The sequence below is a fragment of the Penicillium maclennaniae genome (assembly GCF_028827695.1).
Source record: "Penicillium maclennaniae strain IBT 15551 chromosome Unknown utg000003l:1.0-5670915.0:1.0-5674809.0, whole genome shotgun sequence".
In the NCBI taxonomy this organism is placed as follows: domain Eukaryota; kingdom Fungi; phylum Ascomycota; class Eurotiomycetes; order Eurotiales; family Aspergillaceae; genus Penicillium; species Penicillium maclennaniae.
The window spans coordinates 5,181,489-5,196,458 of record NW_026623215.1 but is presented as its reverse complement, the minus strand read 5'-3'; the positions used below and the strand labels follow the sequence as shown (position 1 = coordinate 5,196,458).

Below are 14,970 nucleotides of genomic sequence, written 5' to 3'. Positions count from 1 at the left end.
TTTTCTCTATCCTATACATCGTCTTTCCCCCGTCCTTACTGCATTCCTCCGAAACCCCTCTAGTTGTATGCGAACAACGCTCTCTTGCCTGATATAAGGCGCGCATCGCGCAGTCGACTTCACGAAGGCCCCTCAAATCAACCACCGCGCTTGGATTCTACTTGTCGATCTTGCTTCGCATCACCTTCCCCGAGCCTCATATCGCTCAAGCACACTCCATGAAAACCATGAAATCTTCTCGTCGCGGCGGCACCAGTGGTGGGGGCATCCGCAAGCAGCGGGGTCCGACACGCACCGATCGAGATGGTGATATGGACATGGACCGACCTGGCGCGCGGGGTGGAAAGCGTGGCCGAGGCGACACCGGACGGTCAAGTGGAACCAGCCGACCCCAGGCGCGCGCGAGGAATTTAGATCTCCTTGAGACCGCAGTCTCCGGAGGCGGCAAAGATTCTCAGGCCAACATTCGCCAAGGTCAAGGATCCGGCTCCAGCAACAGCAACCTGGAATCTTTCAGTGTGAGCGGATGGAAGAACAGCAAGGCAGCAAGCAAGCGCGACGGCGGCGTCGAAAGTCTCACCGCATTTCTCGAGAGACGAATGAATTCAATTGTTAAGTCTGGACCCCGCGCTAAAATCACCAAGGTATGTTCAACATTACAAGCGGTTTATCCATCAACGCCAACGCCAACGTCACCCGCACCGGTAATTGCTCGTCACGGATAAGCTCCCACAACGTCGGTCGACACTTCCTGGGCTCCCTGCCGATTCCTCCTTTGGGTGACGGGCGTTCATCAAGGTCCTTTGCACCTTGCTAACGATCGATTAGTCGCGCGTCGAAGGCGACATTCTCATTGTTTTCGTTAAGCGAGAACTAGCAGATCGGATGATCCGAACCAATGGCAATCTGTGGGCAGGCGTCAACATCACCGTCAAACGTTACGATGGGTCTTCGACCGCAGTCCTGGATCACGACTTGGCTACTAGTAACGGCACTTCTGCCGCGACTGCAGACACTAAATCGAAGATGACGGAGATCCTCAGCAAGCGCTACTTTCCGCAATCGAAACTTCTCGACCTTTCAAAGCTCGGAACCGACGAAGGTCTGCGGGCCATGGGAATTTTTAACAGCACCTCCACGGAGTCTAAGTTTTTCCCGGCCCTGATGAAGGTTTGGGAGATGCAGTTCACCAGCTCCACCGAGAGACGCGAGGCGGTCGAAAGTGTCAGTCTGTCTGACAACCAACTTGCCAACATCACAGTCGTTACAACTTTGGCTCAGACCATCCCCGATCTGAAAAATTTGGACCTCAAGAACAATAACTTCAAAGATGCGTCATCGCTGACCGGCTGGCGGTGGAAATTTCGGAACCTGGAATTCTTGGATCTGACTGGGAACCCCATCAGCGCGGTTCCGACATTCAAGGACACCATGCTCAAGTGGTATCCTAAGCTGCGAGTCTTGAACAATGTTGAAGTGCGAACTGCAGAAGAAATCGCTGCCCAGAAAAAGACACCCATTCCAGTCTCAGCACCTGTCTATCACGACGAGTCTCAGATCGCGGAGAACTTCATTCGCGGCTTCTTCGTTGGCTATGACACCAACCGTCCCGAACTCGTCAAAGGGTTTTACGATCAGGAATCTACCTTCTCCATGAACATCAACACGCAGGCTCCCAAGGCTCAGCAAACTGAAACCGCGGGCTGGGACCCCTATATCAAGAGAAGCCGCAACCTTCTCAAAATCAGCCACCTCTCTGCACGCATGTCGCGTGCTTTCACTGGCGCCGAGAAAATCCTCGAGCTGTGGAACGATCTCCCTCAAACCCGCCACCCCGATATCAGCACGCATGCTGACGATTATCTGATTGAATGCCATCAAATGCCTGGACTTCCTGACCCCACTGGACAGAGCCCTACTGGCGTTGGTGGCCTTATCATCATGGTGCACGGAAAGTTCGAGGAAAGCATTGGAGGCAAAGTGGAAACTCGCAGTTTTGACCGCACTTTCATCATTGGGCCTGGTGGTGGTCTCGGCGGTATCCGAGTAGTCAGTGATGTCTTGTGTCTCCGAGCTTACGGTGGCAATGAGGCGTGGAGCCCTGAGAGTCAAGCTATTCCTCAGGCAATTCCTCAGGCAGTTGCTCCCCCCGGCGCCGTGACCCCTATCCCTACCCCGATTCCTGCCGCTCCTGTTTCTCAACTAGCCCTCCCCGCGGGCTACGGAGCCCCTGCCCCCGGCAAAACCGATACTCAAGTCCAGCAAGAGCAACTCATCGCTCAGATGAGCGCCAAATCTGGCATGACCCTCCAATTCTCGGAGATGGCCCTCTCGGGTAATGGTTGGAATCCCGAAGCCGCTTGGAAGAATTTCGAAGAATTGAAGGTAAGTTAAAGCTCGAAAACTCATATAATGAGGATAAGGAAACGCTAACATGGCTCGAATAGGCACAGGGTACTCTCCCCGCTGACGCTTTCCTTCCTACGGCATGAGCGGTCTCTCCAACCTGATCTCCGGTACAGCCTGACCTCACTCCCTAATGTAGTCGCTACCAATCAGCTCCGCTTCTTTGTGACTCGCGACAGGCCAGTGCTCAGTACGCTTTATGCCGGAGATATGATTTATCTGAAGTTGCTTTCCTTATTTGCATGGCTTAGGCGAATGGCAACGGTTTCGTGATTTTATCTTTCACCTCTGTACTTTAAAAATGATCTTAAATAGCCAGGAACAAAAAGGACGAGCTCGAAAGCAGTTTCTATATACATTCAATGTCCTCTGACATGGTAGTTATAGTCTGATGTCCATAGAGCGAGGTTGCGTAAGACGCCAAGCGGTCCTGGTGGCCCCAAGATGCGGCCCGCGCGACTCGCCTGACCTCACCGTCCAACTTCCCCCTCGACCTTTTTCGATTTCCCCTTTAATGTTTGGTGAAGTGCAGCACGAGTCTGGCAAGCTAATGGGATGGCCACTATGACTGTGTCAACTACCGGCTCAATGCCGCCGGCCGAGGAGCCCACGCTCGACGTTTTGGATGCAGGTGCGGACAACTGAATGGTGTGCGCCCAACAGTGTACTGACTTATAAATGTACAGTGGACTATGACCCAATCGACCATTTGAACGCTATATTCTCACATCCCTCCACCCTATCCTCCGTCTCTCAGATCTCCGACGCGCTCCATACCTACGAAGATGAATTGGACTACGACATCAGCACGCTGGTGGAGGAGCAGGTCACATCCAATGCCGAGAGTGTGGAAAGAATCCAGACAGCCAAAGCGGATCTATCGGAGCTATTTAAGAAGATCGATGAGGTGCGAGAGCGCGCGTTGACCACTGAGCAGGCGATCACGGATATGACCGCCGACATCAAGCAATTGGATAATGCAAAGAAGAATCTTACGCTGTCGATGACGGCACTGAAGCGACTACAAATGCTTACGACCGCGTACGATCAGCTGCAAGTGCTCAGTCGCACCCGACAGTACAGCGAATGCGCGCAGCTTCTCCAGGCGGTGATTCAGCTCATGGCCCATTTCAAGTCGTACCGATCGATCGACCAAATCGCCATTTTGAGCCGAAACGTGGCAGACATACAGCGGGATCTTTTGGAGCAAGTTTGTGAGGACTTCGAGATCGCCTTTGCTAAAAACGAGGTGGCTCAGAAGCGAGGGATTCTTTCGGAGGCTTGTTTAGTCGCTGATGCACTAGGCGAGCATGCTCGATCCCGCCTCGTGACTTGGTACTGCAATACCCAGCTCCGAGAGTATCGCCAGGTCTTCCGGAACAATGAAGAGGCTGGATCCTTGGACAACATCTCTCGAAGATACTCGTGGTTCCGACGGATACTGAAGATTTACGACGAAGAGAACGCGTCTATCTTCCCGGCCTCTTGGAGAGTGAATGAAATTCTGGCCAATGTTTTCTGTGAGGGCACACGAGACGATTACAAGGGTATTCTGGCTCGGTCGGTGCGCAGCGGCCAGGCAATTGATGTCAACCTGTTGCTCTCGTGTTTGCAAGAAACACTGGAGTTCGAGCATTCTCTTGAACGCCGCTTTGCACCTTCATCTCGTGCGTCCACAGACACTTTTACTTCGACCGAGATCCCTACGTTTGGACAATCTATCTCCGAGGCATTTGAGCCGTATCTCAGCGCCTGGGTGGAAGCACAGGACAAGCAATTGGCTGCGCTTTTGCCGAAATACCGCCAACAACCCCTGAGGCCCCCGGATGAAGAATTCAACCCCCATACCGTCATCGCATCATCAATCGAGCTCTTTAACTTCTACCGTCACTCTTTGCAACAGTGTGCTAAGCTGTCGACTGGTGGCAGTCTAGCAGAGCTGGCAAAGGTATTTGCGAAATACTTGGATCAATATGCACAGCAGGTTCTCCTCAATTACATCAGCGAACGCCCTTCAGCACACACCCCATCAAAGGTTCCGTCGATAGAGGACTTAGTGTCGGTCCTTAACACAGCCGACTACTGCTACACCACATGCAACCAGTTAGAAGAGAAGATCAAGGGTCGACTTGATGAGTCTCTGAAACAAAGCGTTGACCTGCAAAGCCAGGCAGACTCTTTCATGGGAATTGCATCTGCTGCCGTGCGAGGCCTTGTTCGTCAGGTTGAAGTCCATCTGGAGCCTTGCTGGCGAGAAATGCGCAATACGCCGTGGAGTAAGATTGAAGCTGTGAGCGACCAGAGTTCCTACGTTGCTGAGCTGCTCTCTCATGTTAAAGAGAAAGCATCCGAGATGCTGCAGTTGCTGCAAAAGCAGCAGTATGCGCGAGCCTTTTCCGATCATGTTGTCGAGTTGGTGTCGAGTCTGTTCGTCAGTAATATCTTCCATTGCAAGCCTGTTTCAGAAACAGGCGCCGAACAGGTCTGTAGTATCTTCAACACTTACAATTTTGTCACAACCTAACATTGCTTCAGATGCTCCTTGACTCCTACACCCTCAAGAGCGGACTCTCATCTCTCCTTCCCGCTCCAGCCCCAGCAGGCTTCGTCAAACGGGTCAATACCAGCTTTTTCAGGATCGAGACCCTCCTTAAAACCTTACAAGTCCGACCATCACCTCCCGAGGCTCTTGTACAGGCATACCTAATTCACATTGCGGACCGCAACAACAATAACTTCCGCAAAATCCTTGACATCAAAGGCATTCGCAGCCGTCAAGAACAGAACCACCTCGTCGAGCTATTTCAACTGCACAAAGCATCGGACCGCTATGCTTCCAGCCTCCAACAAAGCAACCCGATTCTCACAGCTTTACAAGGACCTCCTACGGCACCGACGACCGGCTCCGTCTCGCAAGGCCTTAGCCCGTCCCTGCCCTCTCGCTTCGACGCCTCCATGCTCGGGTCAGCCATCATATCAGCTGCCAAAGACGGTGTCGATCGCTTCGGAAACCCCAGTCTGTCATCTGGTGTTGCGGGTATTACAGGGACTACCTCTAACAACAGCGTCCCCCGGGATTCCGGATCTTCGTCGCCCGCCCCTGCTACTGCACAGCAGGCCAGCCACGCGCATACTCCATCCGAGTCCACGGCTGCAGGTAATTTGAACGAAAACTTGAAAAATATAGGAAAATTCTTCCGCCGAGATCTCGGTGGATTTGGAGGTCGTTTCGGGGGCTAGTGATGATGATGTAGAGCTGCCTCATGTTCATAGCATCTCAAGTCGGGGTGCCCATTGTAATCAATAATAGATCGACTGCACGGATACCATAAGTCTTTTGAGTTTGTGCTTGACTATTGGAGACTCATACATCTAAGGTGAAAACTAGAATGCTTTGTTGATCTACGAGGACATGTAGATAGGTTTTGGAAAGTGTCGTGAGCAGTTCATTTGGTTGAATACAAACAAGGACACTCAGTCCACATTCCATGCCATGCGACGGCCAGTCATTTCCAGTCCGCCTGTCTCTACATCGGCTACGAGGACATCAGGACACTACGAGCTGATGGTAGAGAAAACCTGTCGACTTCAAAATGATCAGCAATTGCTTCCTGAACAGTATCAAGGTGACGTGAAGAAGAGATGCAAAACATGGCAAGGCGTCATCAAAAAATTAGAGTGTTGTTGTTGCGTTTTAATCGTCAAAGCCGAAGCTTGGGGTTAAAAATTTATAATCATTCGCCGATGCAGTGCAGGATGTGGAGGGAGTATGAAGCAAAAAGAGTAAACTCACCATTTCAGTCGAGACAGGTAATGGAGCGTACTTCTACGTCCATTGAACAGGTCTGAAAGGTCGTAGCCAGTCATAGTCGTTTTCATTCACCAATCCTTTTCGGGATTGGGTCAAGTAAATCTAATACATGGCATCATGTCCCATCGGATGATGAGGCGCTTAGTCGAACAGACCGAAGCCCATGTCGTCATCAGACTCCTCAGCCTCCTCAGCGGCGGCCTCCTCCTTGGGGGGCGTCACCGGCAGCGGGGGCAGCGGCGGCGGCGGGAGCAGCAGAGGCGTAAGCATCGGGGTTAGCGATGCGGTCCTTGAGCTCCTCAATCTCGGGCCAGGAGTAGTCGGTCTCGACAGCGACGGCGAGGACCTTCTTGTAGGCGTTGATGACGGAGTGGATGGTAGCCGGCAGGGTGGGGATGCTGGTAGCAAGGGACAGGCAGGTGATGGTGGAGATCGCCTGGCTGAAGGCCTTGAGGAGCTGCTCATCGGTGATGTCGAGGACATCGGCGCTGAAGCACTGACCACCATCGTAGACCTGCTGGATGCTCATACCGTAGGTGAAGGGAGAGATGTTCAACAAGTTGAGCAGGGAGGCCTCGGAGGCACCGACCTTGCTACCGGCCTCAACAAGCTTGAGGTCGGAGACAATCTCAATGGTACCACGAGCAATCTTGGTGGGGACACCAAGAGCCTGGAAGAAAGAGGTCTTACCGGGCTCCATACCAGTGTTACCGGCGGGGACCCAGACGTCACCGGGAGCAAAGGCACCGGCACGGGCGGGGGCAGCGACACGGTTGGCAAGGATCTTCTCCTTGACAGCGGAAAGGTCGCCGTTGGTGAAAATGAAACCAACGTTGCCTAAAGCAAATAATATTAGTTCAATTGAACCCGGAAAATAGAAAGATCGAACTGGACGCAAACTCACCCTTAACGTGGGGCAGCAGGCGCTCGAACTCAGGGTTCTCAGTGACGAAACCCTTGAGAGCACGGCGGACCATGGTGTTCTTTCCCATCAGGACGACACCCTCTCCACGGAGGGAGATACGGATCTCGTGCATCTGCTGGGAAGACACATTGTCGACACCGACAATGAAGATGGTGCGGTACTCATCGAGAAGGGCCTTGAGCTTATCGAAGTAAGCGGCCTTGGTAGCGGACTTGCCCCCCATTTCTTCTTGTTGTTATGAAGATAGGTTGTTTAAGGGTATTTGGTGGTTGATGGAGGAAGAGAGTTCCCGAGTGTGGAATTGTGGGAAATTCTTTTTCGGTTCGCTAGTGCGTCACGTGATGATATCTACTGGGACGGGTGAGTAAGCGACGTGGGAGCTCCTCAAGCTCGAGATCAAGATCAAGATCGAGATCCTTGAAGTTCTTTTTTGTTGTTGATTACTGGGCAATTCGACTCGCTTGACTGATATTCCTTTATCATACGAGTTGGACATATTTTATGAAACCGGTTGGTGCACCTATATTGACCTTCTGCAGCGTGGAAATTTTTGCCGAGTCCATTCAAGATCACGTTCGTCATGGCGAGCTTCCAACACCCTTTTCAGTGTCTGGAATATGTCAATCGACAGGCAGACGGCCAGCAGAATGTGCTGATTGCCTCAGCAGGCCGGAAACTATATGTCTATTCCGCAGCCACTGGTCAGCGCCTCGATGTATGGCCCCAAGACATAGACAGCTCGGAGTCTGCTGCTCCTGCTACTTCTATGGAGGGACAGACTCTCTCGGAAGAGAACAAAATTGTCTCCGAAGAAAAAACGGAGCAAAAGAAGGCGCCAAAGAAGAGCGGCAAAAACGAAGCCCTGACATGGACCAATATTCCTCTCATGGTCGTCTCTCGCGACAGCAAATATGTAGCGGCCGTTACCACCGAGGACAAGTGTATCCGTGTTTTCAGCTTGAGTGAAGAGGGCAAGCTGCAGCAGCTCAGCTCTCGGTAAGTGATATCTCTACACATCTGTAGTAGCTGAAAATACTAATATGCTCGCAGAACAATGGCAAAGCGCCTAAGTTCATTGGTACTGACACCTGATGGTCAAACTCTTCTGTGCGGTGATAAGTTCGGAGATGCCTATTCTTTGCCATTGATTCCTGGGGAGTACGTGAAGCGTGCTGAGCCAAAGCCACACCACGTGGGAATTACTGCGGCGACGTCACTCACAGTGCACACAAAGCGCAACCTGGAGTCCTTGGAACAGCAAAAGCGAACAGCCCCTAATCGGCCCGCCCCGCAAGAGAAAGAGGCTCTTAACTTCGAGCATCGGGCTATCCTTGGTCATGTGTCAGTCCTTTTGGATCTGATCTCCGTATCCGTGCCTGGAGATTCGCCTGACAGTCGCGCACGGAACTATGTCCTCACTGCTGACCGCGACGAGCATATTCGTGTCTCTCGCGGAGTTCCTCAAGCACACGTCATTGAGCAGTACTGCTTGGGGCACACCTCGTTTGTTAGCAAGCTCTGCATTCCCTCGTGGGCCCCCCAGGTACTGATCTCTGGTGGGGGCGATGGCTACTTGATTGCCTGGAACTGGACAGCGGGGCAAATAATCCAGAAGGTTTCACTCAAGGAGGCTGTGCAATCCCAAGATGTCATTGTTCGCGGAATCTGGGAAGTGTCTCTTCAACAAGTCAATGGTCCTGTGAATGCCATTTTGGTTGCTTTGGAAGGGTATGTATCGCCCCAGATGAGTCAACGAACCTAGCTAACCTCTACACCAGGTGCCCACAGCTTCTATCCTTCACTCTTGAGGGTGGGATTACCCTCAAGTCTCAGGGTACCGTCCAGCTCTCCGGAAACGTTCTAGACGTGACTGTTATTCCCTCGAAGGGAACCATTTGCGTCTCTGTGGACACTGTCCGGGAACCTGGCTCAACAGAGACGTGGAAATCGAGCCCCGGCGCATCTCAGACATTGATCGAAACGATCCAAGTCAGCTCCTTCCAAGGAAGTCTCACCTGGAGCCCGGCAGATGACTCAATGACGGCTGAAATCAATGCCGCAGGGACTACTGATCTTTCGACGAGTCTTGACGAGAAGGACAAGAAGACATTTGATGATTACTTATACACACTGGTCAATCTTCGGAAGATGAAGTTTGAAGATTGAGCCAAGGCATTTACAATGCAGTAATGTATACCAAGACAAAAAGCTTGGAAAGGCACCTTGAGGGGCGAATGCATGCAATGACCACTTAATTTGACAACTACCACTAAAGCCCTGGAGCATTTGAATGCCGCCTATGTACTATATAATGACAGCTCTCAAACGTCATCGCCTGCCGCACGTCGAATTGCGGCGCTTAACTCGTCGGGCTTGCTGTAAAAGGGACTGTACGACGCATCGACCGTTTCTGTCTTTATGTCGAAGCCCTTAGCCATCTCCTCTACCATCATCACCTGCACGGGCAATGGGATCGCTGCATCCTTCAGACAATAAAGATAGGTACTCGGGACGTGTTTCCACGCTGCATAAGTGCACGGGCTATGGAAGGTTTGGTAGCTGTGTGCCCCGAGAGCAGCTACAGCATTCTTCACCTGTTCATCATCGCAATCGTTGTAGAAAACTTTGTTCGGAGTCGCGGGGTGAACTTCGAGTCGGTCGTCAGATACATTGAACCAAGGCAGGTCGTTCCCGCCAAAGGCACTAATCAGCGATTGTCCCTCGGGGATGATGAAGGAGCAACAGAAGAAGAGGTGCGAGACACCACCTTTCAGCCCTTTGTCTTGTCGTGTCTTTTTGTCTAGTCTTTTGATAGCTTCGTTTGATGGAAGGCTGCCATAAGAGTGAACGACAACCACCACATTTTGACCCGCATCCACTGCGGCTTCGATCTGAGCGCGGATGTGTGATACATCAGCTGAGAAGTCAAGATAATGACTGGGTGGGTTGACAGAGGGTAGATGGACCTTGCAGGTCGCGTAATTGGCTGCCTCGAGTCTTTGAATCACCGTATCGAAGCAGTCAGGACTATGCCATGCGTCGGGGACAAAGAGGACTGTTGTGGATTCAGGCATGACTGGGATGAGCAGAACCTTAGGTAATGAGAGCGATTGAGGAAAATGAATTATTCAATCTTCGCGGGCGAATCTTCAATGATAAGGTCTCTCCTTGCGCTCGGTTCTCCCAATTTATTTCCAAGATAATTATTTATAAATTCACGGGCATTCTCATCTCACCACTTCCTGGTTAAAATCAAATTGAAAAGGCGAAGATGTCAAGGCTAGACTTTCGCGGCATTTTCTCTTTACCGAAGTCAAGCGACGACCCAAGCTACAGAAGCAGCTAAGGCATTTTGTATGATAAGTTAACTGAAAGCCCAAATTGAGACCGACAGGCAGATGGATCCACCGAATTATGCATCCCGGTGGCCCCTCTCAGGGTGATGGAAAGGAACACGAGCCTTCGCTTAGGGCCCTCAACTGGGGTCATTGAGACGCAGATCAGTGGAACAACCTTGTCTCTGCTTATCTGAGGCGATCGCGCTAGACGAGTCATGCACAACACGGTTCGCGGAAGGAATAAGCGAAGTTGTCTGACCATAATTACAGGAGCTTCAGTCTGATTCATACCATTTTCCTGATCCGGTGGTTGTTCCAGCTTCGCGGGTCCTTTGGGTGGGGGCGACTTTAGTCCTGCAGCTTGTCGAACAGCTAGCCCAACTTGACATATAACCGTCATCTCCCCTTCAAGTGTTGACAGACCAACTTCCAATAGACTCAAGGGATCGAGTGCATCGACTACTGCTTACGGTAAGCCCGACCCCCGCGACTCGACTCTCGATGGTGTATCGTGGAAAGCCAAGCAATGCCTGCGAGCGCTGTCGGACTCGTCGCTTGAAGGTACGCTTCAGCCCACATGTACGACAGGGCTGGAGAGTGAGACCCTGATACCGTCTCTTCATAGTGTGATCAAGGAGCTCCAGAATGTACGCAATGTATGAGAGCCCGGGTGGATTGCCCAGGTTATCGAGATCTACTTGATCTAGGCTTCCGCGATCAAAGCCAGGAAGTGATCCGTAAATCGCAACGCCTCACACACAAGCAACAGCGCACGGTGCCCACTATCGCCAGAACGACCGAGGACCCAGTTGATCATACGGTTGCCAGCACTGCTGCATCATCCTTCGAAACTGGCGGTCTTTCTCCCAGACGTGGCCCTGTGTATCCGGAGCAGGAACTTGCGAAGGGCTATCTATTCTCACATTACATGTCCGGCGGTCCTCGTGGCGGCCACATGTCGTATTTAATTCCTTTGATCAATGACCCAGCAAATTCGGCTGTCAATGCTGCCCTGAATGCTGTGGGATTGGCCGCCCTGTCCAACATTCGTTTAGCTCCACAGATGATGTTGAAGGCACGACGCGAATACACCACTGCATTATCGCAGACGAACCATGCCTTGAAAGATGCTGTCATGTCAAAGAGGGATGACATCCTGGCGGCAGTGGTTTTACTGGGCATGTTTGAAGTAAGCAATGCCAGCTGACCATCTCGTATATCGGTGTCTGACTTAGAAAAGGTGATGACCTGCACGGATGACTCATTCATCGAACGTTGGATGAAGCACATGGAGGGCGCCGCGAAGCTAATCGAGTTTCGAGGTCCGGAGCAGCTGACTAGACAGGAAGGATTAGACATGTTTACTCAGTTGCGGGCGCAGATTGTAAGTTGCCATTGGAAGCTGAATACTACGTGTTATCCGAATATTGGACTGATTTGGCTCAGAGCGTTAGCAAAATTTACCGAGAACAGTATAGCTCACCAATACTCGCCCAGCTGACGGAGAGCGCTAAGCTTCATCGGAACTCCGAGGACCAAATCCAGGATGACTTGGGTCTTTTAGTTATCAAGCTCAGCAACTTCTGCGCATCATTGAAAAACAAAACCATAACGGAGCCAAGCGAGATTCTGCGTACTGCCTTGACTATTGATGCAGAACTTATGGCATTATTTCTAAGCGTGCGTCCTCCATGGAACTACCAAACCGTCAAGGTCCCAATAGTTGACGGAGAGCGCATCACTCAAGCTGTCTGGGGGAACAGCTATCACGTGTACAGCAACCTGACTGCAAGCAGCTTGTGGAATAACTACCGTTCTGCTCGAATCCTCATTCACGAACTGATCATTGACACCGTGAATGACATCAACTCTCTAGGGTATGATGACAATGGTTCTCAACAGCGGCTCAACTTGGCTAGCCAGAGCCGTCAGATCGCGCAACAACTCGTGGAAGACATTTGTGCTAGCGTTCCATTTCATTTGGGTGCAGGCATAGAAGGCGGCCACGAGTTTGAGACTTTCAGTCTAGCGGCCGAGGACGTCTCCGATATCAGCTGTTGGGATTTCTTGTCTGGCTCATTTCCGTTTGCCCCGTCACCATGGTCACCGATGACCCAACAAAATTCAGGGCCGTCATCATCTAGCGCTGACTCCACGCACCAATCCTATACTGCTTCCTTCCCAGGCCCCACAATTAGCACGGGATCAGGAGGCATGTGGAAGTCACCTTCTAGTCCGTTCAAGGTGACGGGAGCAGGGGGCGTCACGCTAGTCTGGCCATTATTGATTGCTGCAAATTCGGGCTTGGCCTCCGATGAGCTTCGTAAATGGATCACATTATGTCTTGATAAGATTGGATACTCCATGGGCATCAACCAAGCGCTGGCTATGGCCAAATTACTGCGGAAAGGTATGCATTCTCGGGCCTGGCTGACACCGGAGAACGGTACGCCGAGTTTTGATGGTTAGTACGGGGTCATATTTTGTCCATGCGGAATTTCAAAAGCGTTGCTTACTGCAATCATCAAGGAAAAAGCGTACTAAGTCTTAAGATTAAGATATTGTGAAATGTCGTACAATACATAGCGAATCTACAATCGCACCCTTGAACTTTGTACTCCTTGTAGATAGCAATTCAAATCATGTGAAAACAATGCAGCAAGCAATCTAGTCAAGTCTTCTAATCATTGATGCGCCCCTCGGACAAACTCATATCGTATGCAGGAGATCGGCCCCTAATAGCTTTTCGCGGCATTATAAGCATGCTTGGCCCCAGCGTGAGCATAGGGAACATCATCATAAGGAGAGCTGGAAGCATCCATCGCCCTGGGGTTTACAGTCTCCGTCGCAAGACCATAAGCCTCTTGAGAAACGATCCCACCGCCCACCGCAGGATCAATAGTAGAGCGAGGAGTGATCAGGCCGAGAATCGTGTACATGAGAACCACAATGAACTCCTCAATTGTAGCCATACCGAGCTGGATTGCAGCATCTCCATCGACGAATGAAAATTTGGGGTTGTTGGTGAAATCAGTAATCAGACTATACAGCAAGCGAACGGCGATGAGAGGCAATGCGAGAAGAATGCCGAGGAAGAGACGCCTCTGGCTCAATACCATTCTGCCCAGATCACGGACTGTGATGACCCAGAAGAAGCAGGCAGCGACATAGATTACCAGGAAGAGGATTATGGCAGCTCTAGTCTCTGCCTTGCCGGTCTGGTGGTCAGAAACGTTGGACGAGGCTTGATCGGTGCCACCACTGATGGCTAAGATGAGGGCGATGAGGGCAGGGATGTGGATGAGCTGGATAATTTTGCTTCGGCGGGAAGTGGCGGTCGCTTTGCTGGTATAGATTGATACACTGACCCAGAAGAAATTGTCAATTGACATCTGCATGTTTTTGAACTTTCGTTGTGGAAACTTACAGTCTCCCAATGATGCCAGAATAAGCAGCAAACCCTTGCAGTATGAGATTCCCACCTGAAGTTGGATCCGAGGGAACCCGTTCAGAAGTCTCGTCGATACTGCAAGCCGTTAATGTCAAGTTTAATCGCATCCAAGGGGGAAAAGATCGAACGAACATTCTCTTAAGAAGCCCAAGTGTTGAGAGTAGAAGGGGTGAAAGGCCGACTGATTGGAGAATCGTGGCCCATTCCTTATCACTGGCGTTGTCGGGGCTCTTGGTGCTGAGAATTTCCATGATAGACCCACCAATTCGAATACCACTGAAGATGACGAGATAGATCCATCCTAGCTGCTTGTGAAAGCCGTGGCGGAAGACCACGAACAAGGCACACAGTGCTACTGGAATGTATACTATTAGCTCCGCAATAGCAACGCCTTCTGTAGTGACACCACCCATTGTGAATGCGGATGCTTGAGAAGTTGTGATTTGGAATCTGAAGAGTATAATATAATTATATGGGTGGGTTTTCTTCGAGTGAGCTGAGTGTTGATGGAAACAATATGGACGTGCAAAGACAAAGTCAGTCTTTATATCCCATGTCTACAAAATCTCCCCATTATCCTTCTTTACTTGAGTTACTGATATGGTAACGACAGCGCAGTAGCTAAGCCTTGCAAAAAGCCTTCACGCGAAAATTAAACTCACTGTATTCCCGACTTAGCGAAAGATAAAAGTAAGCTTTTGGAGCCCGTAAGGCCCCGTCACCCGTGCTGGCCCTAGTCTAGCGTGATTCATGATTTTCTCAGGCCGTAAGGCTTGCCGCAATGGGCAAATGGTCTGTGGAAAAGTCATTTGAGATAAATTAATGGTAGATTAATGGTCGCTATGGTTCGATTCAGTGCATGGGAGGCGGTGGCTGCGGAAGATCATTGGTCAGATAGGTGGGTCTCTCCCGCGTAACCGAAAAGAGAAAGTGTTTCGATCGACGACATAAGGATCCATAAGGCTGGAATATCCTAGTGCCATTTGTTGCCATTGAGACAGTTGCTTTCTTGTCAGTCGCGCCATGTCAAGGGACCCTG

The 14,970-nt window shown here is 51.0% G+C and overlaps 7 protein-coding genes across 7 annotated transcripts; 4 read left to right on the top strand and 3 right to left on the bottom strand.

Annotated features, from left to right (window-relative positions):
* Positions 1 to 227: 227 nt before the first annotated feature.
* Positions 228 to 2,492, top strand: N7477_004059 (uncharacterized protein; the record flags this gene model as incomplete). The annotated part of the gene is made up of 3 exons (XM_056965722.1): positions 228 to 644; positions 829 to 2,385; positions 2,448 to 2,492. 3 exons carry the CDS (start codon positions 228 to 230, stop codon positions 2,490 to 2,492), a joined length of 2,019 nt encoding a protein of 672 aa, XP_056825675.1.
* A 502-nt stretch (positions 2,493 to 2,994) lies between these two features.
* On the top strand, positions 2,995 to 5,646 carry N7477_004058 (putative GARP complex subunit Vps53; the record flags this gene model as incomplete). Its single annotated transcript, XM_056965721.1, has 3 exons — positions 2,995 to 3,037; positions 3,093 to 4,888; positions 4,942 to 5,646. 3 exons carry the CDS (start codon positions 2,995 to 2,997, stop codon positions 5,644 to 5,646), a joined length of 2,544 nt encoding a protein of 847 aa, XP_056825674.1.
* A 761-nt stretch (positions 5,647 to 6,407) lies between these two features.
* N7477_004057 (60S ribosomal protein uL10) lies at positions 6,408 to 7,365 on the bottom strand (the record flags this gene model as incomplete). Its single annotated transcript, XM_056965720.1, has 2 exons — positions 6,408 to 7,054; positions 7,122 to 7,365. The coding sequence occupies 2 exons, from the start codon at positions 7,363 to 7,365 to the stop codon at positions 6,408 to 6,410; spliced, it is 891 nt and encodes a 296-aa protein (XP_056825673.1).
* A 357-nt stretch (positions 7,366 to 7,722) lies between these two features.
* trm82 (putative tRNA methyltransferase) lies at positions 7,723 to 9,308 on the top strand (the record flags this gene model as incomplete). The annotated part of the gene is made up of 3 exons (XM_056965719.1): positions 7,723 to 8,138; positions 8,193 to 8,870; positions 8,921 to 9,308. 3 exons carry the CDS (start codon positions 7,723 to 7,725, stop codon positions 9,306 to 9,308), a joined length of 1,482 nt encoding a protein of 493 aa, XP_056825672.1.
* A 155-nt stretch (positions 9,309 to 9,463) lies between these two features.
* N7477_004055 (alpha/beta hydrolase) lies at positions 9,464 to 10,216 on the bottom strand (the record flags this gene model as incomplete). The annotated part of the gene is made up of 1 exon (XM_056965718.1): positions 9,464 to 10,216. The coding sequence occupies one exon, from the start codon at positions 10,214 to 10,216 to the stop codon at positions 9,464 to 9,466; it is 753 nt and encodes a 250-aa protein (XP_056825671.1).
* A 765-nt stretch (positions 10,217 to 10,981) lies between these two features.
* On the top strand, positions 10,982 to 12,949 carry N7477_004054 (Zn(II)2Cys6 transcription factor; the record flags this gene model as incomplete). The annotated part of the gene is made up of 5 exons (XM_056965717.1): positions 10,982 to 11,041; positions 11,106 to 11,127; positions 11,188 to 11,669; positions 11,721 to 11,864; positions 11,927 to 12,949. 5 exons carry the CDS (start codon positions 10,982 to 10,984, stop codon positions 12,947 to 12,949), a joined length of 1,731 nt encoding a protein of 576 aa, XP_056825670.1.
* Positions 12,950 to 13,215: 266 nt separating this feature from the next.
* Positions 13,216 to 14,344, bottom strand: N7477_004053 (uncharacterized protein; the record flags this gene model as incomplete). The annotated part of the gene is made up of 3 exons (XM_056965716.1): positions 13,216 to 13,843; positions 13,908 to 14,006; positions 14,064 to 14,344. 3 exons carry the CDS (start codon positions 14,342 to 14,344, stop codon positions 13,216 to 13,218), a joined length of 1,008 nt encoding a protein of 335 aa, XP_056825669.1.
* Positions 14,345 to 14,970: the final 626 nt, after the last annotated feature.